General features: G+C 45.2%; 3 protein-coding genes across 7 annotated transcripts in view; all 3 read left to right on the top strand.

The window, feature by feature from the left end:
• The window catches only part of LOC139411784 (troponin I, fast skeletal muscle-like), a 17,758-nt gene extending 16,456 nt beyond the window's left edge, over positions 1–1,302 (top strand). For 2 of the 5 annotated variants that reach the window (XM_071158527.1, XM_071158526.1), the window contains exons 6-7: positions 1–6; positions 341–1,073. The exon at positions 1–6 is cut by the window's left edge and continues 171 nt beyond it. In XM_071158527.1, coding sequence (XP_071014628.1) covers positions 1–6; positions 341–424 — 90 coding nt within the window. In that variant the 3' untranslated portion in view covers positions 425–1,073. The other 3 variants (XR_011634642.1, XR_011634644.1, XR_011634643.1) reach the window with 3 other exon arrangements.
• A 10,944-nt stretch (positions 1,303–12,246) lies between these two features.
• Positions 12,247–16,384, top strand: LOC139411781 (troponin I, fast skeletal muscle-like). Its single transcript, XM_071158524.1, has 5 exons — positions 12,247–12,276; positions 14,603–14,731; positions 15,225–15,314; positions 15,463–15,639; positions 16,025–16,384. The coding sequence occupies exons 1-5, from the start codon at positions 12,247–12,249 to the stop codon at positions 16,106–16,108; spliced, it is 510 nt and encodes a 169-aa protein (XP_071014625.1). The 3' UTR covers positions 16,109–16,384.
• Positions 16,385–20,766: 4,382 nt separating this feature from the next.
• Positions 20,767–24,404, top strand: LOC139411783 (troponin I, fast skeletal muscle-like). The gene is made up of 5 exons (XM_071158525.1): positions 20,767–20,808; positions 22,708–22,836; positions 23,533–23,622; positions 23,748–23,924; positions 24,221–24,404. The coding sequence occupies exons 1-5, from the start codon at positions 20,779–20,781 to the stop codon at positions 24,305–24,307; spliced, it is 513 nt and encodes a 170-aa protein (XP_071014626.1). The 5' UTR covers positions 20,767–20,778; the 3' UTR covers positions 24,308–24,404.
• The last annotated feature ends 2,545 nt before the right edge of the window (positions 24,405–26,949 follow it).

The raw sequence follows: 26,949 nt of genomic DNA, 5'->3' as shown, positions 1-26,949 counted from the left end.
GAAGAGGTAGGGTTGCTTCCAAATACTATAACTTAAAATCAGTTGAGTTCGTTGTATGAGCGTTCAAGAGGATCCCACTGCTGACACCAAATGTTATATTACAAATAATGTGAGTGTAATCTGATACATTAACAAGTGGTGAAACTACTGCTATAGTGTAAACACTGTATTTCACCCCAGCACTCTAATGTGGATGATTCTGAGTCGTTGTTTTTTTTATTTGGGATTAATTGTTGTATTACTCAAATGCACAAAGAAACAAACATACATGGATCCAACACAACAACTATACGACTACTACACGACTACTATATTTGATCTGCTTCTCTTCCCCCCTCAGGACAAAGAATCTGTGGGCGACTGGCGTAAGAACATCGAAGACAAATCAGACAGAAAGAAGATGTTTGAGACTGCTAAGGAGTAGATGTTCCTGGAGTTCCAGACAGGAAGATGTTTGAGACTGCTAAGGAGTAGATGTTCCTGGAGTTCCAGACAGGAAGATGTTTGTGACGGCTTGAACAACCTTCTGCCTTTGGTTACGAAGTTATACAGTTACTACTCGTTTGTTTGTTTGTTTGTTTTTCGTCTCTGGCTAAATTCATCTAAGATGTAGTTCCATCTCTCTAGGACTGTTGTGACAGGTGTTAATGAATAGTTATGGTATCTAAGAGGTAATTCCATCTCACTGGGACTGTTGTAAACAGATGTTAATGAATTGTTATGATATCTAAGAGGTAGTTCCATCTCCCTGGGACTGTTGTAAACAGGTGTTAATGAATTGTTATGGTATCTAAGAGGTAGTTCCATCTCTCTAGGACTGTTGTAAACAGATGTTAATGAATTGTTATGGTATCTAAGAGGTAGATCCATCTCTCTAGGACTGTTGTGACAGGTGTTAATGGATTGTTATGGGATCTAAGAGGTAGTTCCATCTCTCTAGGACTGTTGTAATCAGATGTTAATTATTTTTTATGGTATCTAAGAGGTAGTTCCATCTCTCTAGGACTGTTGTGACAGGTGTTAATGGATTGTTATGGGATCTAAGAGGTAGTTCCATCACTCTAGGACTGTTGTGACAGGTGTTAATGAATTGTTATGGTATCTAAGAGGTAGTTCCATCACTCTAGGACTGTTGTGACAGGTGTTAATGAATTGTTATGGTATCTAAGAGATAGTTCCATCACTCTAGGACTGCTGTGACAGGTGTTAATGTGTGTAATCAAAACAATCTGTAGTTCTGTTAAGTAATTTTGTTCCAATTCAATTTCTGAAAATAAATGATTTGCTGAAAAAAAAACACGATTTATTTTGTGTATGGCTTTCTGCTACAAGAGATAATTGAATTTCCCACAGCTGTTATAGCATCACCTATGTCTGCTTTGAAATATTTTGTAGTCAAAGGGAAACTTTCTATCAGGAATGAGGTGGACATAATCCCAAACCACATTATGGAATTCTGATTTTGGGGGATTATTTTATTGAATTGATGATGCCAGCATGGAATAGTTTAGAGTTCAGGTGGTAATCTCTGAATAACAGTACCAGATGTTGCCAGATGTATAACAGTACCAGATGTTACCATAAGTTTCTATTACTCAACATAATATGGTGTTTGAGAACACAGTGAACCATAGGTTACACCAAGACAATCAGATCCTACTTTTTCATACAAAATACTTAATGTAAAATGTATTCTTCAACAATAAAAACATGTTTATTTTTTTAGATAAGTCAATATTACCTATATAGTACATTTCCAATGACTAAATACTATCATGACTACTTTGATATCCAATCAGTACTTTCTCTTCCTCTTTACAGGTTAGCTTGAGGTTGAAAATGTTGAAGACTAATAACTGAGGAGCAAGTGGTGAAGACAACGTGGTGTGACTTGTCTGGACTCTGGATCTGAGAGCCAACTGGAGCAGACAGGAGGGAGGAGAACTAGGAGAGGAGGGAGGAGAACTAGAAGAGGAGGGAGGATAACTAGGAGAGGAGGGAGGAGAACTAGGAGAGGAGGGAGGAGGACAGGGAAAGAAGAAGGGAGGAGAACAGGGAGAGAAGAAGGGAGGAGAACAGGGAGAGAAGAAGGGAGGAGAACAGGGAGAGAAGAAGGGAGGAGAACAGCGAGAGGAGGGAGGAGAACTAGGAGAGAAGGAGGGAGGAGAACAGGGAGAGAAGAAGGGAGGAGAACAGGGAGAGGAGGGAGGAGAACTAGGAGAGAAGGAGGGAGGAGGACAGGGAAAGAAGGAGGGAGGAGAACAGGGAGAGGAGGGAGGAGAACAGGGAGAGAAGAAGGGAGGAGAGTAGAGGTGGGTGTGGAGTGTGGTGACATCACATTTATTGTGACTAAAAATTATGCTGTAACTTCCTACTACCCATAGTTAATATCAGCATACGCAAACCTCCTGATTTAGGTCAGTTATGTCAGCCTATATATCAAATCAAATTTCAAATCAAATTGATTTATATAGCCCTTCGTACATCAGCTGATATCTCAAAGTGCTGTACAGAAACCCAGCCTAAAACCCCAAACAGCAAGCAATGCAGGTGTAGAAGCACGGTGGCAAGGAAAAACTCCCTAGAAAGGCCAAAACCTAGGAAGAAACCTAGAGAGGAACCAGGCTATGTGGGGTGGCCAGTCCTCTTCTGGCTGTGCCGGGTGGAGATTATAACAGAACATGGCCAAGATGTTCAAATGTTCATAAATGACCAGCATGGTCGAATAATAATAAGGCAGAACAGTTGAAACTGGAGCAGCAGCACGGTCAGGTGGACTGGGGACAGCAAGGAGTCATCATGTCAGGAAGTCCTGGGGCATGGTCCTAGGGCTCAGGTCAGTTGAAACTGGAGCAGCAGCACGGCCAGGTGGACTGGGGACAGCAAGGAGTCATCATGTCAGGTAGTCCTGGGGCATGGTCCTAGGGCTCAGGTCCTCCGAGAGAGAGAAAGAAAGAGAGAAGGAGAGAATTAGAGAACGCACACTTAGATTCACACAGGACACCGAATAGGACAGGAGAAGTACTCCAGATATAACAAACTGACCCTAGCCCCCCGACACATAAACTACTGCAGCATAAATACTGGAGGCTGAGACAGGAGGGGTCAGGAGACACTGTGGCCCCATCCGAGGACACCCCCGGACAGTGCCAAACAGGGCCAAACAGGAAGGATATAACCCCACCCACTTTGCCAAAGCACAGCCCCCACACCACTAGAGGGATATAAATGTCAGTTGTGTCAGCCTATATATGTCAGTCAGATCAACCTATATATGTCAGTTATGTCAGCCTATATATGTCAGTCAGATCAGCCTATATATGTCAGTTATATCAGCCTATATATGTCAGTTATATCAGCCTATATATGTCAGTTATGTCAGTCTATATATGTCAGTCAGATCAGCCTATATATGTCAGTCATATCAGCCTATATATGTCAGTTATGTCAGCCTATATATGTCAGTTATATCAGCCAATATATGTCAGTTATGTCAGCCTATATATGTTAGTCAGATCAGCCTATATATGTCAGTTATGTCAGCCTATATATGTCAGTCAGATCAGCCTATATATGTCATTAATGTCAGTCTATATATGTCATTAATGTCAGCCGATAAATGTCAGTCAGATCAGCCTATATATGTCAGTTAGATCAGCCTATATATGTCATTAATGTCAGCCTATATATGTCAGTCAGATCAGCCTATATATGTCATTTATGTCAGCCACACATAGCTCTCATTTTATCTAGACTAAATTTTATGTAACCTTTCCTTTGAATTTGAAGCAGATGTTTGTTTCAGTAAGATGGAGAAATGATGGTAGTTGGATACTGGGGTTAGGAGGAGGCTGACATGATGGTTGGATACTGGGGTTAGGAGGAGGCTGACATGGTGGTTGGATACTGGGGTTAGGAGGAGGCTGACATGATGGTTGGATACTGGGGTTAGGAGGAGGCTGACATGGTGGTTGGATACTGGGGTTAGGAGGAGGCTGACATGATGGTTGGATACTGGGGTTAGGAGGAGGCTGACATGGTGGTTGGATACTGGGGTTAGGAGGAGGCTGACATGATGGTTGGATACTGGGGTTAGGAGGAGGCTGACATGATGGTTGGATACTGGGGTTAGGAGGAGGCTGACATGGTGGTTGGATACTGGGGTTAGGAGGAGGCTGACATGATGGTTGGATACTGGGGTTAGGAGGAGGCTGACATGATGGTTGGATACTGGGGTTAGGAGGAGGCTGACATGGTGGTTGGATACTGGGGTTAGGAGGAGGCTGACATGATGGTTGGATACTGGGGTTAGGAGGAGGCTGACATGATGGTTGGATACTGGGGTTAGGAGGAGGCTGACATGGTGGTTGGATACTGGGGTTAGGAGGAGGCTGACATGATGGTTGGAGGAGGACATGGGTTGGATACTGACTGGGGTTAGGAGGAGGCTGACATGATGGTTGGATACTGGGGTTAGGAGGAGGCTGACATGGTGGTTGGATACTGGGGTTAGGAGGAGGCTGACATGATGGTTGGATACTGGGGTTAGGAGGCTGACATGATGGTTGGATACTGGGGTTAGGAGGAGGCTGACATGATGGTTGGATACTGGGGTTAGGAGGAGGCTGACATGGTGGTTGGATACTGGGGTTAGGAGGAGGCTGACATGGTGGTTGGATGGTTAGGAGGAGGCTGACATGATGGGGATTGGGGTTAGGAGGAGGCTGACATGGTGGTTGGATACTGGGGTTAGGAGGAGGCTGACATGATGGTTGGATACTGGGGTTAGGAGGAGGCTGACATGGTGGTTGGATACTGGGGTTAGGAGGAGGCTGACATGATGGTTGGATACTGGGGTTAGGAGGAGGCTGACATGATGGTTGGATACTGGGGTTAGGAGGACATGATGGTTGGATACTGGGGTTAGGAGGAGGCTGACATGGTGGTTGGATACTGGGGTTAGGAGGAGGCTGACATGATGGTTGGATACATGATGGTTGGATACTGGGGTTAGGAGGAGGCTGACATGGTGGTTGGATACTGGGGTTAGGAGGAGGCTGACATGGTGGTTGGATACTGGGGTTAGGAGGAGGCTGACATGGTGGTTGGATACTGGGGTTAGGAGGCTGACATGGTGGTTGGATACTGGGGTTAGGAGGAGGCTGACATGATGGTTGGATACTGGGGTTAGGAGGAGGCTGACATGATGGTTGGATACTGGGGTTAGGAGGAGGCTGACATGGTGGTTGGATACTGGGGTTAGGAGGAGGCTGACATGGTGGTTGGATACTGGGGTTAGGAGGAGGCTGACATGATGGTTGGATACTGGGGTTAGGAGGAGGCTGACATGGTGGTTGGATACTGGGGTTAGGAGGAGGCTGACATGATGGTTGGATACTGGGGTTAGGAGGAGGCTGACATGGTGGTTGGATACTGGGGTTAGGAGGAGGCTGACATGATGGTTGGATACTGGGGTTAGGAGGAGGCTGACATGATGGTTGGATACTGGGGTTAGGAGGATGAGACATGATGGTTGGATACTGGGGTTAGGAGGAGGCTGACATGGTGGTTGGATACTGGGGTTAGGAGGAGGCTGACATGGTGGTTGGATACTGGGGTTAGGAGGAGGCTGACATGGTGGTTGGATACTGGGGTTAGGAGGCTGACATGGTGGTTGGATACTGGGGTTAGGAGGAGGCTGACATGATGGTTGGATACTGGGGTTAGGAGGAGGCTGACATGATGGTTGGATACTGGGGTTAGGAGGAGGCTGACATGATGGTTGGATACTGGGGTTAGGAGGAGGCTGACATGGTGGTTGGATACTGGGGTTAGGAGGCTGACATGATGGTTGGATACTGGGTTTAGGAGGAGGCTGACATGGTGGTTGGATACTGGGGTTAGGAGGAGGCTGACATGATGGTTGGATACTGGGGTTAGGAGGAGGCTGACATGATGGTTGGATACTGGGGTTAGGAGGACGAGACATGATGGTTGGATACTGGGGTTAGGAGGAGGCTGACATGATGGTCGGATACTGGGGTTAGGATGAGGCTGACATGATGGTTGGATACTGGGGTTAGGAGGAGGCTGACATGGTGGTTTGATACTGGGGTTAGGAGGCTGACATGATGGTTGGATACTGGGGTTAGGATGAGGCTGACATGATGGTTGGATACTGGGGTTAGGAGGAGGCTGACATGGTGGTTGGATACTGGGGTTAGGAGGAGGCTGACATGATGGTTGGATACTGGGGTTAGGAGGAGGCTGACATGGTGGTTGGATACTGGGGTTAGGAGGAGGCTGACATGATGGTTGGATACTGGGGTTAGGAGGACGAGACATGATGGTTGGATACTGGGGTTAGGAGGAGGCTGACATGATGGTCGGATACTGGGGTTAGGATGAGGCTGACATGATGGTTGGATACTGGGGTTAGGAGGAGGCTGACATGGTGGTTGGATACTGAGGTTAGGAGGCTGACATGATGGTCGGATACTGGGGTTAGGATGAGGCTGACATGATGGTTGGATACTGGGGTTAGGAGGAGGCTGACATGGTGGTTGGATACTGGGGTTAGGAGGAGGCTGACATGATGGTTGGATACTGGGGTTAGGAGGAGGCTGACATGGTGGTTGGATACTGGGGTTAGGAGGAGGCTGACATGATTGTTGGATACTGGGGTTAGGAGGAGGCTGACATGGTGGTTGGATACTGGGGTTAGGAGGAGGCTGACATGATGGTTGGATACTGGGGTTAGGAGGAGGCTGACATGATGGTTGGATACTGGGGTTAGGAGGATGAGACATGATGGTTGGATACTGGGGTTAGGAGGAGGCTGACATGGTGGTTGGATACTGGGGTTAGGAGGAGGCTGACATGATGGTTGGATACTGGGGTTAGGATGAGGCTGACATGGTGGTTGGATACTGGGGTTAGGAGGAGGCTGACATGATGGTTGGATACTGGGGTTAGGAGGAGGCTGACATGGTGGTTGGATACTGGGGTTAGGAGGAGGCTGACATGATGGTTGGATACTGGGGTTAGGAGGAGGCTGACATGGTGGTTGGATACTGGGGTTAGGAGGAGGCTGACATGATGGTTGGATACTGGGGTTAGGAGGAGGCTGACATGGTGGTTGGATACTGGGGTTAGGAGGCTGACATGGTGGTTGGATACTGGGGTTAGGAGGAGGCTGACATGATGGTTGGATACTGGGGTTAGGAGGAGGCTGACATGATGGTTGGATACTGGGGTTAGGAGGAGGCTGACATGATGGTTGGATACTGGGGTTAGGAGGAGGCTGACATGGTGGTTGGATACTGGGGTTAGGAGGCTGACATGATGGTTGGATACTGGGTTTAGGAGGAGGCTGACATGGTGGTTGGATACTGGGGTTAGGAGGAAGCTGACATGATGGTTGGATACTGGGGTTAGGAGGAGGCTGACATGATGGTTGGATACTGGGGTTAGGAGGACGAGACATGATGGTTGGATACTGGGGTTAGGAGGAGGCTGACATGATGGTCGGATACTGGGGTTAGGATGAGGCTGACATGATGGTTGGATACTGGGGTTAGGAGGAGGCTGACATGGTGGTTGGATACTGGGGTTAGGAGGCTGACATGATGGTTGGATACTGGGTTTAGGAGGAGGCTGACATGGTGGTTGGATACTGGGGTTAGGAGGAGGCTGACATGATGGTTGGATACTGGGGTTAGGAGGAGGCTGACATGATGGTTGGATACTGGGGTTAGGAGGAGGCTGACATGGTGGTTGGATACTGGGGTTAGGAGGCTGACATGGTGGTTGGATACTGGGGTTAGGAGGAGGCTGACATGGTGGTTGGATACTGGGGTTAGGAGGAGGCTGACATGGTGGTTGGATACTGGGGTTAGGAGGAGGCTGACATGGTGGTTGGATACTGGGGTTAGGAGGAGGCTGACATGGTGGTTGGATACTGGGGTTAGGAGGAAGTGACATGGTGGTTGGAAACTGGGGTTAGGAAGAGGCTGACATGGTAGTTGGATACTGGAGGCTGACATGTTGGTTGATACTGGAGGCTGACACGTTGGTTGTTACTGGAGGCTGACACGTTGGTTGATACTGGAGGCTGACACCTTGGTTGATACTGGAGGCTGACATGTTGGTTGGATCCTGGAGGCTGACTTGGTGGTTGGATCCTGGAGGCTGACATGTTGGTTGGATCCTGGAGGCTGACATGGTGGTTGGTACTGGAGGCTGACATGGTGGTTGGATCCTGGAGGCTGACATGTTGGTTGGATACTGGAGACTAACATGTTGGTTGGATCCTGGAGGCTGACATGTTGGTTGGATCCTGGAGGCTGACTTGGTGGTTGGATCCTGGAGGCTGACATGTTGGTTGGATCCTGGAGGCTGACATGGTGGTTGGTACTGGAGGCTGACATGGTGGTTGGTACTGGAGGCTGACATGGTGGTTGGATCCTGGAGGCTGACACCTTGGTTGATACTGGAGGCTGACACGTTGGTTGATACTGGAGGCTGACACGTCTGTTGATACTGGAGGCTGACATGGTGGTTGGATCCTGGAGGCTGACATGTTGGTTGGTACTGGAGGCTGACATGGTGGTTGATATTGGAGGCTGAAATGGTGGTTGGGTACTGGAGGCTGACATGTTGGTTGGGTACTGGAGGCTGAAACAGTGGTTGGTACTGGAGGCTGACATGGTGGTTGGGTACTGGAGGCTGACACGTTGGTTGACACTGGAGGCTGACATGGAGGTTGGGTACTGGCGGCTGACACAGTGGTGGGTACTGGATGCTGACATGTTGGTTGGATCCTGGAGGCTGATATGGTGGTTGGGTACTGGAGGCTGACACGTTGGTTGATACTGGAGGCTGACATGTTGGTTGACACTGGAGGCTGACATGTTGGTTGAATCCTGGAGGCTGACATGCTGGTTGGATCCTGGAGGCTGACATGCTGGTTGGATCCTGGAGGCTGACATGGTGGTTGGATCCTGGAGGCTGACATGGTGGTTGGATCCTGGAGGCTGACATGTTGGTTGGATCCTGGAGGCTGACATGTTGGTTGGTACTGGAGGCTGACATGTTGGTTGGTACTGGAGGCTAACATGTTGGTTGGTACTGGAGGCTGACATGTTGGTTGATACTGGAGGCTGACATGGTGGTTGGTACTGGAGGCTGACATGGTGGTTGGGTACTGGAGGCTGACACAGTGGTTGGTACTGGAGGCTGACATGGTGGTTGGGTACTGGAGGCTGACACAGTGGTTGGTACTGGAGGCTGACATGGTGGTTGGTACTGGAGGCTGACATGGCGGTTGGTACTGGAGGCTGACACGTTGGTTGATACTGGAGGCTGAAACTTTGGTTGATACTGGAGGCTGACATGGTGGTTGGGTACTGGAGGCTGACATGGTGGTTGGTACTGGAGGCTGACATGTTGGTTGGTACTGGAGGCTGACATGTTGGTTGGATCCTGGAGGCTGACACTGTGGTTGATACTGGAGACTGACTCTGTGGGTGGGTAATTGATCACACCATGTGTGTGACCTCTGGGTCATGACAGTTCAGAGGGGTCCTTCTCTTTCTTACCCTCGGCTTCTCTTCTCGTCACAGTCAGTCTGCCTTTTTAAGGAGTCAAGACACTCTCTGACAATAATATCTTTATAGTTTACCAATTATTAATTAAAAAATAAATTTGACCAATCACACAGAGTTATGAATTAATTAGAAGTATCTAATTCTATCAATTGACAGGGAGACATTTTACAAACTAATCAAGTGACCTGCTGATTGTTCCTTGAGTTCCGTATAACAGACATGAAACCAGCGGCAACCGGAGTCATTGTCTAATTTATCCAGTAGCAGTAAGAGAGCTTGACGGATTTCAAACACATTCAGAGTTATGAGGTAACACAGAGTTATGAGGTAACTCAGAGTTATGAGGTAACGCAGAGTTATGAGGTAACGCATAGTGGGTCCTCCCTTCACCAAAAATCAGGATTAAGTCAAATCTAAAATCAGGAATATTTTAAATCAAATCTAAAATCAGGATTACTTTAAATCAAATCTAAAATCAGGAATATTTTAAATCACATCTAAAATCAGGATTACTTTAAATCAAATCTAAAATCAGGATTACTTTAAATCAAATCTAAAATCAGGATTACTTTAAATCAAATCTAAAATCAGGATTACTTTAAATCAAATCTAAAATCAGGATTACTTTAAATCAAATCTAAAATCAGGATTATTTCATGCCAAATCTAATGTCAGGAATATTTTAACTAAACACTTAGCAGAAACGTTGATGGCAGATGATTTACGAATGCGGAGGTATTTCAGGAACTAACTGTCCCATTGGCCCTGCCTGGCCTGGCCCCACTCCCATAAAGAGAACCTTTCAGGAACTAACTGTCCCATTGGCCCTGCCTGCCCTGGCCCCACTCCCATAAAGAGAACCTTGCCTTTTTGCTTTTCTGCTGAGCTTTCAGGAAACAGAGTATATACCTTACAAATCTGTTCCTGTCTCTGTCTTGCCTGTAGCTCTCATCACCACATCATTTACGTGTACCTTCACTGGGTTTATAGGTGAGATGTTCTTCCTTCCTCTCTGCTCCGTCTGTAACGAATGTGCTGTATGTTCATTTATTCATCTATTGGTACCAGAGTGGGTGTGGTCCGTCCCATGTGGGAATAGATGTGACTTTTGGACCAGATTGTGTGTGGTCTATCCCATGTGGGAATTGATGTGACTTTTGTACCAGATTGTGTGTGGTCCATCCCATGTGGGAATAGATGTGACTTTTGGACCAGATTGCATGTGGTGTGTGAGCTCTGATAGTTTAGAATGCTTTCAGAATAGAATAGAAAATTCTATTCTTTCTCAAGAGGCAACGTGGGTTGAGGCATTCGGATATTCACAGGTGTTTGTCTGTGTGTTTTAGACAGACAAGTGTTGGAAGAGATACATCCAAGGCCTGGTTTTCAGCTGTTGTTTTCTCTGTAGTTCAGAGTGAATGTGGTGTTAAAGGCTCTTGTGGCTCTATTTGCCCAGTTGCTGGTTTATAAGCTCTGTAAAAAAGGACTGAGGTTTGTTTAGAGATATACCTTTGGCAGGGTAGAGGTGGATTGTTGCTGTATGTCTTATAATTGTAAACTTGAATTTATGTTGTAGTTTCACGGTTTACTTCAAATGGCTTATGGATTGTCTGATGTTATTCCAATAGATTAGTTGAGATTCAACTGTATACAATGGAACATCCAATTGGGTATTTTCCTACATTCTGAACATGCATTTTGTGAATGTCAGCTGTATTTTCTGAAAGGACCTATTTTGGTGCCATACTCCTTATGGACTCCTCCTGCGTGACCAAAGATTTCAGGAAGTGAGAGTCTTGTTGATTTGCTATCAGCCTTGGGAAGGGTTATATTGTACAGATTAAAAGACATTCATTGAAGAGGAAACAACCCCTCACCTCTTTAACCAGCAGGAATTATACTCTTGATGTCGTTGGACTGCTGTGTTACATTTGGGTAAACTGATCCAAGCAAATTATTGATCAAAGTTATTGACCAGTCATTATCTAATGTCTGTTGCATTTCTTTTTGATGTGCAATAGCGCATGACTTGCATTGGGTCAACCTTGAAATCTTTGGTTTCTACCCCGCCCCACCCCGCCCCGCCCCGACCCCCCCATCCCACCCCGCCCCGCCCCCCCGCCCCGCCCCGCCCCCCCGCCCCGCCCCGCCCCGCCCCGCCCCGCCCCGACCCCCCCCCTCCCCACCACCAAATGACATAAAATAACAACAGCTCAAAATTAATAAACTGTTTACTGTTCATCTCTTGACACAGGAAGTAAAACAAAAGGACCGGCCAAAATGTCTGAGTAAGTTTACGTTTTTCAGTTTACAGAGAAATATACTTCACTATACTATATACTATATATATATATATATATATACTATACTGTATACTATATATATATATTATATATATACTATACTGTATTCATCTACTGTATTCTGTCTGTGAACATGTTTTCCACATAGAACACCAGGCAGTACAACTGATTAATACTATGCTATGATGATTCTCAATAGTGTTGCAATTATTCCTACCGTAATGTAATAAAATGAATTCCTAAAATGGTTTAATCGTCACGTACCTGTCTCTGTGGCTTCACCTTGTATATTTCCCTTAAATGACCCTGATCTGTTTTATCCAATCAGGAAAAAGATGACAACGAGCCGTAGGAACTACCTGAAGGTAAGGAGCACCATTCATTCCAAAAGGGTTTTATATACAGCTAAGACACCCTCATGTTCTATAAAGACCTTCTGTTCTATAAAGACCTTCATGTTCTATAAAGACCTTCTGTTCTATAAAGACCTTCTGTTCTATAAAGACCTTCTGTTCTATAAAGACCGTCTGTTCTATAAAGACCCTCATGTTCTATAAAGACCTTCTGTTCTATAAAGACCTTCTGTTCTATAAAGACCTTCTGTTCTATAAAGACCCTCATGTTCTATAAAGACCTTCTGTTCTATAAAGACCTTCTGTTCTATAAAGACCGTCTGTTCTATAAAGACCTTCTGTTCTATAAAGACCTTCTGTTCTATAAAGACCATAATGTTCTATAAAGACCCTCATGTTCTATAAAGACCTTCTGTTCTATAAAGACCTTCTGTTCTATAAAGACCTTCTGTTCTATAAAGACCTTCATGTTCTATAAAGACCTTCTATTCTATAAAGACCTTCTGTTCTATAAAGACCTTCTGTTCTATAAAGACCTTCTGTTCTATAAAGACCGTCTGTTCTATAAAGACCTTCTGTTCTATAAAGACCTTCTGTTCTATAAAGACCATCATGTTCTATAAAGACCCTCATGTTCTATAAAGACCTTCTGTTCTATAAAGACCTTCATGTTCTATAAAGACCTTCTATTCTATAAAGACCTTCTATTCTATAAAGACCTTCATGTTCTATAAAGACCTTCTGTTCTATAAAGACCTTCTGTTCTATAAAGACCCTCATGTTCTATAAAGACCCTCATGTTCTATAAAGACCTTCTATTCTATAAAGACCTTCTGTTCTATAAAGACCTTCATGTTCTATAAAGACCTTCTATTCTATAAAGACCTTCATGTTCTATAAAGACCTTCTGTTCTATAAAGACCTTCTGTTCTATAAAGACCCTCATGTTCTATAAAGACCCTCATGTTCTATAAAGACCTTCTATTCTATAAAGACCTTCTGTTCTATAAAGACCTTCATGTTCTATAAAGACCTTCTGTTCTATAAAGACCTTCATGTTCTATAAAGACCCTCATGTTCTATAAAGACCTTCTATTCTGTAAAGACCTTCATGTTCTATAAAGACCTTCTGTTCTATAAAGACCTTCTGTTCTATAAAGACCTTCATGTTCTATAAAGACCTTCTGTTCTATAAAGACCTTCTGTTCTATAAAGACCCTCATGTTCTATAAAGACCCTCATGTTCTATAAAGACCTTCTATTCTATAAAGACCTTCTGTTCTATAAAGACCTTCATGTTCTATAAAGACCTTCTGTTCTATAAAGACCTTCATGTTCTATAAAGACCCTCATGTTCTATAAAGACCTTCTATTCTATAAAGACCTTCATGTTCTATAAAGACCTTCTGTTCTATAAAGACCTTCTGTTCTATAAAGACCCTCATGTTCTATAAAGACCCTCATGTTCTATAAAGACCTTCTATTCTATAAAGACCATCATGTTCTATAAAGACCTTCTATTCTATAAAGACCTTCTATTCTATAAAGACCCTCATGTTCTATAAAGACCTTCTATTCTATAAAGACCTTCTATTCTATAAAGACCCTCATGTTCTATAAAGACCTTCTATTCTATAAAGACCTTCTATTCTATAAAGACCTTCATGTTCTATAAAGACCTTCTGTTCTATAAAGACCTTCATGTTCTATAAAGACCCTCATGTTCTATAAAGACCCTCATGTTCTATAAAGACCCTCTGTTCTATAAAGACCTTATGTCCTGTAAAGTTTCACAGGTTTAGATTGAACATGTTCCTGTTCCACACAGAGAACAACCTGCTTGACGTCACAGACTGATTTTAATGCTGACTTTACATTGTAGTCATATTCAGGGGTCAAGGGGTAAATGTTATGTGATCCAGACAGTGTTAGCCCCCCCCCCCCCCCACCCCAAAACACACACACACACACACACACACACACACACACACACACACACACACACACACACACACACACACACATACGCGCGCTGTAGTAGACCTTGTCGACTTCTTGGTCAGCAGGAGCTAGTTTGATCAATGGAGTTGAGGAGTAGAAACCAACCCTTACAGTTCTACATCACTCTACATCACTCTACATCACTTCTACATCACTTCTACATCACTGCTACATCACTTCTACATCACTTCTACATCACTTCACCTGAAGCTCTGTAGATCTAGAGACCGGCAAGTTATGTGATATGAATACGTATTGATATAGACAACCCCATAGACAAGCAGATGTGGCCGCTGAACTCTGTAATGTGATGTGATTTGTCCCCTCCCCCGTACAGAGCTTGATGCTCCAGATCGCTGCCGGCTTGCTCGAGGCTGAGGCGGTCGAGGCTGAGGCAGAGAAGGCCAGGTACATGAAGGAGAACTGCCCTGCCCCAGAATTCTTGGTATGCATGGCAGAGCTCACGGTAAGCTATTAGCGCTTAGCCAAACCCTCTCTCTCTTTCTCTTTCTTCGTCTCTCCCTCTCTCCCTCTCTCTCTCTCTCTCTCTCTCTCTCTCTCTCTCTCTCTCTCTCTCTTTCTCAATCTCTCTCTCTCTCTTTCTCAATCTCTCTCTCTCTCTCGCTCTCGCTCTCTGATACTTAGTTTGCTGTGTATTCCATCTTTTAGGGTCATAAAACTATGACTTTATCTCTCTCTGCATCTCTCTCTCTCTGTCGCTCTCTCTCTCTGTCTCTCTTTCTCTCTGTCGCTTTCTCTCTCTCTGTCTCTCTTTCTCTCTCTCTTTCTCTCTCTCTCGCTCTGTCTCTCTCTCTCTCTGCATCTCTCTCTCTCTCTCTCTGCATCTCTCTCTCTCTCTCTCTCTCTCTCGCTCTCTCGCTCTCTCTCTTTCTCTCTCTTTCTCTCTCTCTCTGTCTCTCTTTCTCTCTCTCTATGTCTCTCTGTATGTCTCTCTTCAGGACTTGTGCAAGAAGCTCCATCAGAAGATCGAGAGGGTTGATGAGGAGAGATACGACATGTCAACCAAGGTGACCAAGTCCGAGAAGGAGGTGAGGAGTTCTACCACTGTTACTCATATTATTAGTTAACTTACTCTCTAAGACAGAGCCAAGGGGGTAACAGTAGTTCCACTGGTGTTTGGCGTCTGGCAGTCAATTGTCTGTGTGTGATAAGTGCTTCCTGTTGAATTCCAAACAGGTTGAGGACTTGAAGATGAAGGTAGTTGAACTGAATGGAAAGTTCAGGAAGCCCGTCCTGAAGAAAGTCCGCATGTCTGCTGATGCTATGCTCCAGGCTCTGCTGGGCTCCAAACACAAGGTGTCCATGGATCTGAGGTCCAACCTGAAACAAGTCAAGAAGGACGTCAAGGAAGAGGTGAGTGTTGTTCTGGACATAAGAACATAATTATAGTATAGTTTAGCTTAATAATGTTACTATATGACTGTAATGTGACTTATTTACTGTGTAAACAACGTGATAGTTTTATTTGAAAGCCTCGTCCGTGAATGTGTCTGTTCTGTAGCTGTTCTTCAGGATCCCACTTCTGACACCAAATGTCATATCATAAGTCCAAACTTTCAAAGACAACGTCTCCCAGTATAGGCCTGTCTCTAAGCAGGAACCACTGTAAGCCTGTTCAACCCAAACACTCCAATATGAATCATGCTAACACTGAGGATCCCACTGCCGACACCAAGTGTCATATATTTCAAATACACTTTCACTCATGTACTTATTCTGCCATTCTTCCCCCCGTCAGGACAAAGATGCTGTGGGTGACTGGCGTAAGAACATCGAAGACAAATCAGACAGAAAGAAGATGTTTGAGACTCATAAGGAGTAGATGTTCCTGGAGTTCCAGACAGGAAGATGTTTGAGACTCATAAGGAGTAGATGTTCCTGGAGTTCCAGACAGGAAGATGTTTGAGACTACTAAGGAGTAGAAACAAAAACCTGTCTGAAACTCTTCTGACAGATATCCACGTGTATAATCAAACGCTCCAGTTTAAACGAACAAACTATGTGTTCGGAGTTCCGTTAGTCCCCCAATTGGATATCTAGTCTTTTGTTTCACACGAAACACAAAAACAGCTACGTGACCCCCCCCCCCACAAAAAAATTATATTGTGCAATATTTATACTAATTGTCATCAAATAAACCCTGGTCAGCTAATAGAAACTGTTTTTTTGTGATTTGTGGAGTCACTACTGTTATGTCTTCACAACAACAGACCAGCATGACCGTCCTGACGGGTTTAACCTGCTCTGATTGGTTTAACCTGATCTTGAAATTACATGGCTACAGTAATATTGAAGTGTTCAAGGGGTACAACGTTTGGAAAGGACCACATGATTCACACTGAGGAGTTGCTATGTGGTTTAACCAGTCTGTTTATAGACCTCCTGGTCATGCAGGAACCAGCCTGACCAATAAACACCACCGGCAGGTGTGGCAACCCGAAGACGGCTTACTGGGGTCACATTGGTCAGTAAGGGCAGAATCTAACTCTGTCAGATCACCAGCTGCTTAGAGCTCAGCAGGTGTGGCTGCCGAATACGGCTCCTTGGGGTCACGCTGGACAGCAGCTCTCTGATTTCACCTGATTTCTCCCTACCTCTCTGTCTACCTCTGATTTCATCTGGTTTCTCCCTACCTCTCTGTCTATCTCTGACTTCATCTGATTTCTCCCTACGTCTCTGTCTAACTCTGATTTAACCTGGTTTCTCCCTACGTCTCTGTCTAACTCTCTGTCTAACTCTCTGTCTACCTCTCTGTCTATCTCTGATTTCATCTGGTTTCTCCCTACCTCTCTGTCTACTCTCTGTCTACCTCTCTGTCTACCTCTCTGTCTATCTCTGATTTCATCTGGTTACTCCCTACCTCTCTGTCTACCTCTCTGTCTATCTCTGATTTCATCTGGTTTCTCCCTACCTCTCTGTCTACCTCTCTGTCTATCTCTGATTTCATCTGGTTACTCCCTACCTCTGTCTAACTCTGATTTCATCTGGTTTCTCCCTACGTCTCTGTCTAACTCTGATTTAATCTGGTTTCTCCCTACGTCTCTGTCTACCTCTCTGTCTATCTCTGATTTCATCTGATTTCTCCCTACCTCTCTGTCTATCTCTGATTTCATCTGGTTACTCCCTACCTCTCTGTCTATCTCTGATTTCATCTGATTTCTCCCTACCTCTCTGTCTATCTCTGATTTCATCTGATTTCTCCCTACCTCTCTGTCTATCTCTGATTTCATCTGATTTCTCCCTACCTCTCTGTCTATCTCTGATTTCATCTGGTTGCTCCCTACGTCTCTGTCTAACTAAAGAGAGATACTTTTTTTCATTCCACCATATTAATATTTTTGTCTGTGATTAGTTCAGAAGGACAAAAAAAAACGGGATTTTAAATTATCACGTTTTTTGTGCCCTCGAGGTCAAAATTGACCCCTCCCTGTTGGTGCTTTTAGGGATAAACAGACAGCTGGTCCCAGAACTGTGCCTATATATACCCTTCTTCATATTTCTCCTCCCTGGCTTGACAATCTCAGTCACTCATCCCTCCGTCTTGCAACGTTCTCTTTCTTCTAGGTGAGATTCCTCCCATTCCTATCTTCTATCTCCTGTCCTCTCTTGGTTTCAACTCTGCATTCAGTAGAGATTCAGTATCACTGTGATTTATAGTCTAGCATTTTTCTATTAGTTGACTGTAATTATCACACAACGTAAATAGATGCTACTCACTGAAAAATGTGTAAGTGGTATTAATTTACAAGAATTTACACGTAAAAAAAAAACTAAAACATCTTGGTGTTTATAGTAGAAGAAGAAGATGCTGTGCCTTGTCTACTTTGACAGAGGGTTGTTTTTTCAACACTTGGGATCAGGATGCTGACTAGTAGGTTGGCTGTCCTAACAGTCAACTGGCATGTATGAATTAACATGGCATCCATCCATCTCACGGGAGACAGATATGTTACTGTGGTAGAACGCTTTGTATTCTAAGGAGGTACATTTATTTTAATTTTTTATAAAATTGGTTAAAATGATTCTCTAACTCTGACTTCACAAGATAGGTAGATGTTTTAGGAGAAATAGCCCAGATGTTATTCTTATAGTTTTACTGTAAAACTGAATATTGGTGTGGAGTTATTGATTTAATGAATGGCATGATCTTTTTACAGTTTTAAGACTTCCTGGTATTTATATTTATTTATTTATCCCGTTTAACTGACGTACTGTTGATTGATTAACTGAAGACAGAATTTCTTTATCACTCTAAACCTTTATGTATATTTTTTAGACATTTTTGAAGCGGCAGACAAACTAGTTTTTCCACTCAGATATGTCAGAAACACTTTCTAAATCAAACATTTAAAAGATAGAAGACAAACCCAGCCAGTACACTAAGTGTCCAGACTACATGGTCTATGTCTGTTAGTTAGAGCCAGCCAGTACACTAAGTGTCCAGACTACATGGTCTATGTCTGTTAGTTAGAGCCAGCCAGTACACTAAGTGTCCAGACTACATGGTCTATGTCTGTTAGTTAGAGCCAGCCAGTACACTAAGTGTCCAGACTACATGGTCTATGTCTGTTAGTTAGAGCCAGCCAGTACACTAAGTGTCCAGACTACATGGTCTATGTCTGTTAGTTAGAACCAGCCAGTACACTAAGTGTCCAGACTACATGGTCTATGTCTGTTAGTTAGAACCAGCCAGTACACTAAGTGTCCAGACTACATGGTCTATGTCTGTTAGATAGAACCAGGCAGTACACTAAGTGTCCAGACTACATGGTCTATGTCTGTTAGACAAACCCAGCCAGTACACTAAGTGTCCAGAGTACATGGTCTATGTCTGTTAGTTAGAACCAGCCAGTACACTAAGTGTCCAGACTACATGGTCTATGTCTGTTAGTTAGAACCAGCCAGTACACTAAGTGTCCAGACTACATGGTCTATGTCTGTTAGACAGAGCCAGCCAGTACACTAAGTGTCCAGACTACATGGTCTGTTAGATAGAACCAGCCAGTACACTAAGTGTCCAGACTACATGGTCTGTCTGTTAGTTAGAACCAGCCAGTACACTAAGTGTCCAGACTACATGGTCTATGTCTGTTAGATAGAACCAGCCAGTACACTAAGTGTCCAGACTACATGGTCTATGTCTGTTAGACAAACCCAGCCATTACACTAAGTGTCCAGACTACATGGTCTATGTCTGTTAGTTAGAACCAGCCAGTACACTAAGTGTCCAGACTACATGGTCTATGTCTGTTAGACAAACCCAGCCAGTACACTAAGTGTCCAGACTACATGGTCTATGTCTGTTAGACAAACCCAGCCATTACACTAAGTGTCCAGACTACATGGTCTATGTCTGTTAGTTAGAACCAGCCAGTACACTAAGTGTCCAGACTACATGGTCTATGTCTGTCAGATAGAGCCAGCCAGTACACTAAGTGTCCAGACTACATGGTCTATGTCTGTTAGTTAGAACCAGCCAGTACACTAAGTGTCCAGACTACATGGTCTATGTCTGTTAGACAAACCCAGCCAGTACACTAAGTGTCCAGACTACATGATCTATGTCTGTCAGATAGAGCCAGCCAGTACACTAGTGTCCAGACTACATGGTCTATGTCTGTTAGTTAGAGCCAGCCAGTACACTAAGTGTCCAGACTACATGGTCTATGTCTGTCAGATAGAGCCAGCCAGTACACTAAGTGTCCAGACTACATGGTCTATGTCTGTTAGATAGAGCCAGCAGCCCAGACAGGTATTTTTGGGAGACGTGTGTTGACCACTTTGCTGCACCCTGTCTTGGGACACTTTAAGGAAAGTCCACAGGAGGCGGACAAGGAGGGAATTCTCAGCTGTTGTGGTTTCGGGTGTTAGTCAGCTACCCCCCTCACCACCACCACACAGGAACGCACAAATAGACCCATGATACAAGACAACTGACACACCACACACTGTCTAAATGTAGAGATGTGATGTGCCCCTCCTCCCTGAGGCCTGTACTTTAAAATGTAGAGATGTGATGTGCCCCTCTAACCCTGAGGCCTGTACTTTAACATTTAGAGATGTGATGTGTCCCTCTAACCCTGAGGGTTGTGTGTTAAAATGAATTATTTCCACAAAGTGTGGACTATAATGTTACACTGAGTTAAATGCCATAAATATCGTATCTTCACATGCTGACAACTTATTCACATCTCTCTTCAAAAGGAAGTGATATCAACCACCGGCCAAGATGTCAGAGTACGTACTGATTCTGTTTGAGTACAGTTACAGCTCTCTCAACATGTTCATTTTGATTGAGATATCTTCTAAGAATCAAGAATTCCATATGTTATACATGTCTACTTTTGGTGGTCTTCGGGAGCATTCAGTACATCAACTGTTATTCTGTGGTTTTCATCCCAAGCTCTTAAAGCTGTGTATCTCAACTCATGTTTTTCCTCCCCCTCCCCGCCCCTCCCTCCCCCCCCATCTAATCTTCTCTGAAGTAAAAAGATGTCGTCGAGTCGCAGGCAACATCTGAAGGTAAGGAGGAGGCCTAGACGCACAACAACGCGTCATAATAACCTCCCTCCCTAAGGAGGAGGCCTAGAGGCACAACAACGCGTCATAATAACCTCCCTCCCTCCCTCCCTAAGGAGGAGGCCTAGAGGCACAACAACGCGTCATAATAACCTCCCTCCCTCCCTCCCTAAGGAGGAGGCCTAGACGCACAACAACGCGTCATAATAACCTCCCTCTCTCCCTCCCTAAGGAGGAGGCCTAGAGGCACAACAACACGTCATAATAACCTCCCTCCCTCCCTCCCTAAGGAGGAGGCCTAGACGCACAACAACGCGTCATAATAACCTCCCTCTCTCCCTCCCTAAGGAGGAGGCCTAGACGCACAACAACGCGTCATAATAACCTCCCTCCCTCCCTCCCTAAGGAGGAGGCCTAGACGCACAACAACACGTCATAATAACCTCCCTCCCTAAGGAGGAGGCCTAGAGGCACAACAACACGTCATAATAACCTCCCTCCCTCCCTCCCTAAGGAGGAGGCCTAGAGGCACAACAACGCGTCATAATAACCTCCCTCTCTCCCTCCCTAAGGAGGAGGCCTAGACGCACAACAACGCGTCATAATAACCTCCCTCCCTCCCTCCCTAAGGAGGAGGCCTAGACGCACAACAACGCGTCATAATAACCTCCCTCTCTCCCTCCCTAAGGAGGAGGCCTAGAGGCACAACAACACATCATAATAACCTCCCTCCCTACCTCCCTAAGGAGGAGGCCTAGAGGCACAACAACACGTCATAATAACCTCCCTCCCTACCTCCCTAAGGAGGAGGCCTAGACGCACAACAACACGTCATAATAACCTCCCTCCCTCCCTAAGGAGGAGGCCTAGACGCACAACAACGCGTCATAATAACCTCCCTCTCTCCCTTCTAAGGAGGAGGCCTAGACGCACAACAACGCGTCATAATAACCTCCCTCTCTCCCTCCCTAAGGAGGAGGCCTAGACGCACAACAACGCGTCATAATAACCTCCCTCTCTCCCTCCCTAAGGAGGAGGCCTAGACGCACAACAACGCGTCATAATAACCTCCCTCTCTCCCTCCCTAAGGAGGAGGCCTAGACGCACAACAACGCGTCATAATAACCTCCCTCTCTCCCTCCCTAAGGAGGAGGCCTAGACGCACAACAACGCGTCATAATAACCTCCCTCTCTCCCTCCCTAAGGAGGAGGCCTAGACGCACAACAACGCGTCATAATAACCTCCCTCTCTCCCTCCCTAAGGAGGAGGCCTAGACGCACAACAACGCGTCATAATAACCTCCCTCTCTCCCTCCCTAAGGAGGAGGCCTAGACGCACAACAACGCGTCATAATACCCTCCCTCTCTCCCTCCCTAAGGAGGAGGCCTAGACGCACAACAACGTGTCATAATAACCTCCCTCTCTCCCTCCCTAAGGAGGAGGCCTAGAGGCACAACAACGCGTCATAATAACATCCCTCTCTCCCTCCCTAAGGAGGAGGCCTAGAGGCACAACAACGCATCATAATAACCTCCCTCTCTCCCTCCCTAAGGAGGAGGCCTAGATGCACAACAACGCGTCATAATAACGCGTTGAGAGACGTCAAAAGGACTGAGTCCACGTTAACATTTAGTTTTTTTAAAAGGATTCTAGATTTTATATATCAATTATCAAATTTAAAAAAATCTGAATTCAAGATTTCAAAACATAAACACATAAATAAAACATAAATACATGTTTTCCTCTGGGGAGTGTGACAGGGATGTAGACTAAGCCCAACTTTAATCCAAATAGTCAAATTATTGACCAAATGCCCATGTAAACAACTGCATTTCTGATCAACTGGCTAACCATTGTGTCTAGGTACACTAACCACTTCCCCCTGTGTCATTACCCCCCAGAGCTTGATGCTCCAGATTGCCCAGGGGTTCATAGAGGCTGAGGCCATCCAGGCAGAGGAGGACAAAAACAGCTACATGGATGAGAATGTCCCCTCCCTCTCTGTTCCGGGATCCATTCAGGAACTCCAGGTACTCCACGTACCTATGGAGAGCTACTGTGTGTGCAGGTTTTTGCTCCAGACAAACTATAACTGATTCAGGAGCTGACTAGCTCCATCAGGGGTGTTAAAGTAAGGGTGGAACAAAATCAAGCTGGATTGTAGCTTTCCAGGATATTCAGTTATATAATTTATATAATTTCACAAGTATCTATTATCTTTAAATGTACTCTCTTACATTATCTCATCCTCTCGCTCTCTCTCTCTCGCTCTCTCTCTCTCGCTCTCTCGCTCTCTCTCACCCTATAACCTCATCCAATCCTCTCTCTCTCTCTCTCTCTCTCTCTCTGTCGCTCTCTCGCTCTCTCTCGCTATCTCTCTCTCTCTCGCTCTCTCGCTCTCTCTCACCCTATAACCTCATCCAATCCTCTCTCTCTCTCTCTCTCTGTCGCTCTCTCGCTCTCTCTCTCTGCATCTCTCTGCATCTCTCTCGCTCTCTCGCTCTCTCGCTCTCTCTCTCGCTCTCGCTCTCTCTCTCTCTTGCTCTCTCTCTCTCTCTCTCTCTCTCTCTCTCCCTATAACCTCATCCAATCCTCTCTCTCTCTCTGTCGCTCTCTCGCTCTCTCTCTCTCTGCATCTCTCTGCATCTCGCTCTCGCTCTCTCTCTCGCTCTCTCTCTCTCTCTCTCTCTCTCTCTCGCTCTCTGGCTCTCTCGCTCTCTCTCTAGGATCTGTGCAAGAAGCTCCACCAGCAGATTGATGCAGTGGATGAGCAGAGATATGACACGCAAAGCAAAGTAGCCAAGTCCGATAAGGAGGTACATTTACATTTTCAAATGTATTCCTGGACAGATGGTCATTCTTCAGTATAAAGGGGACATTTCACTGACGAGCATGCTCTCTCTCTCTCGCTCTCTCTCTCACTCTCACTCTCTCTTTTCAGATTGAGGATCTGAAGATAAAACTACAAGACCTGAAGGGCAAGTTCAGGAAGCCCGTCCTGAAGAAAGTCCGCATGTCTGCTGATGCTATGCTCCAGGCTCTGCTGGGCTCCAAACACAAGGTGTCCATGGATCTGAGGTCCAACCTGAAGCAAGTCAAGAAGGAGGTCAAGGAGGAGGTAGGGTTGCTTCTGTTTTACAGAGTAGGGTTGGAATGTGTCCAAGAGGCCCCATGCTAGACAGACTGCCTTACACAATTTTGAATATCAGGGTTCCCAACCACCTTATAACCTCATCCAAACTCATCTCATCTCCTCTCCTCTCCTCTCCTCTCCTCTCCTCTCCTCTCCTCTTGTCCTCTCCTCTCCTCTTGTCCTCTCCTCTCCTCTCCTCTCCTCTCCTCTCCTCTCCTCTCCTCTCCCTCTCCTCTCCTCTCCCTCTCCTCTCCTCTCCTCTCCTTTCTCTAACTCCACAGGTGAAAGATGCAGCTGACTGGCGTAAGAACATTGAGGACAAGGCTGGCATGGACGGTAGAAAGAAGATGTTTGAGTCCGACCCTTAAGACCCTTTAACAAGACCCCTAATATGTGTATTTGTGTTCATATGTCTCATCTGATAACATCCTCCATTTTAATCTACATTCTCCTCCTGTCATTCCTATTTACACAACTCTGTCTAATAAAAGAAAATACTTCAATATTTTGTTATTTATTTTTTATAATGGGGGAAATGGACAAATTGTAAAATGTAAGCTTGCGTGACTGTGAGTCAGTGGAGGCTCCTCAGAGGAGGAAGTGGAGGACCATCCTCCTCGGTCAATTTCATAAAAATAAAAATTGTGAAACATTAAAAATGTTATCCTTTTTAGATAAAACTATACTAAATATATTCACGTCACCAAATAATTGATTAAAACACATTGTTTGCATTGAAGTTCTACAGTAAGCCTCAGCAGCGCTCTGAAGGGTAGCACCATGGTGTAGCAGGAGGACAGCTAGCTTCCATCCTCCTCTGGGTACATTGACTTCAATACAAAACCTCAGAGGCTCACGGTTCTCACCCCCTTCCATAGACTTACACAGTAATTATGACAACTTCCACAGAACGTTCTCCAACCTATCAGAGCTCTTGCAGCTTGAACTGACATGTTGTCCACCCAATCAAAGGATCAGAGAATGAATCTAGTACTGAAAGCATAAGCTACAGCTAGTTAGCACTGCAGTGCATCAAATCTAGTGAGTAGTTGACTCAAAGATAGAGAAAGACAATAGTTGAACAGTTATGAACTAATTAATTTCTTCAAAAATCAAGGAGAAGCAAAAGAGAGAGAGACAGAGCTAGATATATTTCTTATTTTATTTAACTTTCAGGTACTTAGCTAGCGAATGCAGCTAGCTAGTTTAGCCTACTCAAATCCGGCTCAAACAGAGAAGGATGCTATGTTACTTGGCTGGCTATGGTTATCCACGCACTTTTCCGGTCACGACTTGCAGACTTGTTTTTGAGTTGCTGTGCGTTTTGTTGCCAACCTGTTTTGCTACCTGACAAATTTACGGTTTTTACTTTTTAATTACCGTTTATATTTTTGTTTTTTCCTACTCAACTTTTTCACTCCGGACGCTTTATCTGGACACGGTTCGTCAGGACCTCCAACAGCCGAAGCTAAGTAGTAACATTAACATGATGCCTTCTAATTGCAGTCGCTGTACTCGCCTTACGGCGAGGATAGCTGTGCTACAAGCCCAGCTTCAGACGCAATCGCTAGGCAAGGGTAATTTCAGTGTAGGAAAGGATGAGACCGCGTCTGTGCCACCAGTAAGTACAGATAGTAGTATAAATCCCCTGGCACAGTCCCCGCAGCCGGACAACTTTCTCACGGTTTCTGGAAGGAAATGCTGTAGGAACGCTCAACCGGTGTCGCTCATTCAGCCGACAGAAACTTTCAACCGGTTTTCCCCATTAAGCAGCGGGTCGGAGTCAGAGGCCGAGTCTTCTCTGGTCTCTACTCCTCCCGTTACGGGGTCTGAGACGCCGAAGCTTCCCACCATTAGCTCTGACAAATTGAAAACTCTAGTCATTGGCGACTCCATTACCCGCAGTATTAGACTTGAGAATCATCCAGCGATCATACACTGTTTACCGGGGGGCAGGGCTACCGACGTTAAGGCTAATCTGAAGATGGTGCTGGCTAAAGCTAAAACTGGCGAGTGTAGAGAGTATAGAGATATTGTTATCCACGTCGGCACCAACGATGTTAGGATGAAACAGTCAGAGATCACCAAGCGCAACATAGCTTCTGCGTGTAAATCAGCTAGAAAGATGTGTCGGCATCGAGTAATTGTCTCTGGCCCCCTCCCAGTTAGGGGGAGTGATGAGCTCTACAGCAGAGTCTCACAACTCAATCGCTGGTTGAAAACTGTTTTCTGCCCCTCCCAAAAGATAGAATTTGTAGATAATTGGCCCTCTTTCTGGGACTCACCCACAAACAGGACCAAGCCTGACCTGCTGAGGAGTGACGGACTCCATCCTAGCTGGAGGGGTGCTCTCATTTTATCTACCAACATAGACAGGGCTCTAACTCCTCTAGCTCCACAATGAAATAGGGTGCAGGCCAGGCAGCAGGCTGTTAGCCAGCCTGCCAGCATAGTGGAGTCTGCCACTAGCACAGTCAGTGTAGTCAGCTCAGCTATCACCATTGAGACCGTGTCTGTGCCTCGACCTGGGTTGGGCAAAACTAAACATGGCGGTGTTCGCCTTAGCAATCTCACTAGGATAAAGACCACCTCCATTCCTGTCATTATTGAAAGAGATCATGATACCTCACATCTCAAAATAGGGCTACTTAATGTTAGATCCCTTACTTCAAAGGCAATTATAGTCAATGAACTAATCACTGATCATAATCTTGATGTGATTGGCCTGACTGAAACATGGCTTAAGCCTGATGAATTTACTGTGTTAAATGAGGCCTCACCTCCTGGCTACACTAGTGACCATATCCCCCGTGCATCCCGCAAAGGCGGAGGTGTTGCTAACATTTACGATAGCAAATTTCAATTTACAAAAAAAAAAATGACGTTTTCGTCTTTTGAGCTTCTAGTCATGAAATCTATGCAGCCTACTCAATCACTTTTTATAGCTACTGTTTACAGGCCTCCTGGGCCATATACAGCGTTCCTCACTGAGTTCCCTGAATTCCTATCG

Source organism: Oncorhynchus clarkii, chromosome 6, assembly GCF_045791955.1.
Source record: "Oncorhynchus clarkii lewisi isolate Uvic-CL-2024 chromosome 6, UVic_Ocla_1.0, whole genome shotgun sequence".
Classification (NCBI taxonomy): domain Eukaryota; kingdom Metazoa; phylum Chordata; class Actinopteri; order Salmoniformes; family Salmonidae; genus Oncorhynchus; species Oncorhynchus clarkii.
Note: the sequence above shows the minus strand (reverse complement) of the source record. Positions and strands in the feature narration are given on the sequence as shown.

Excerpts from the sequence above, each read along its gene's own strand:
- LOC139411781 (XM_071158524.1), top strand. The coding sequence starts at position 12,247 with ATGACAACGAGCCGTAGGAACTACCTGAAG. Across the intron at positions 12,277-14,602 it reads GCCGTAGGAACTACCTGAAG|AGCTTGATGCTCCAGATCGC; the intron begins GTAAGGAGCACC and ends TCCCCCGTACAG. Across the intron at positions 15,640-16,024 it reads AGAAGGACGTCAAGGAAGAG|GACAAAGATGCTGTGGGTGA; the intron begins GTGAGTGTTGTT and ends TCCCCCCGTCAG.
- LOC139411783 (XM_071158525.1), top strand. The coding sequence starts at position 20,779 with ATGTCGTCGAGTCGCAGGCAACATCTGAAG. Across the intron at positions 20,809-22,707 it reads GTCGCAGGCAACATCTGAAG|AGCTTGATGCTCCAGATTGC; the intron begins GTAAGGAGGAGG and ends ATTACCCCCCAG. Across the intron at positions 23,925-24,220 it reads AGAAGGAGGTCAAGGAGGAG|GTGAAAGATGCAGCTGACTG; the intron begins GTAGGGTTGCTT and ends CTAACTCCACAG.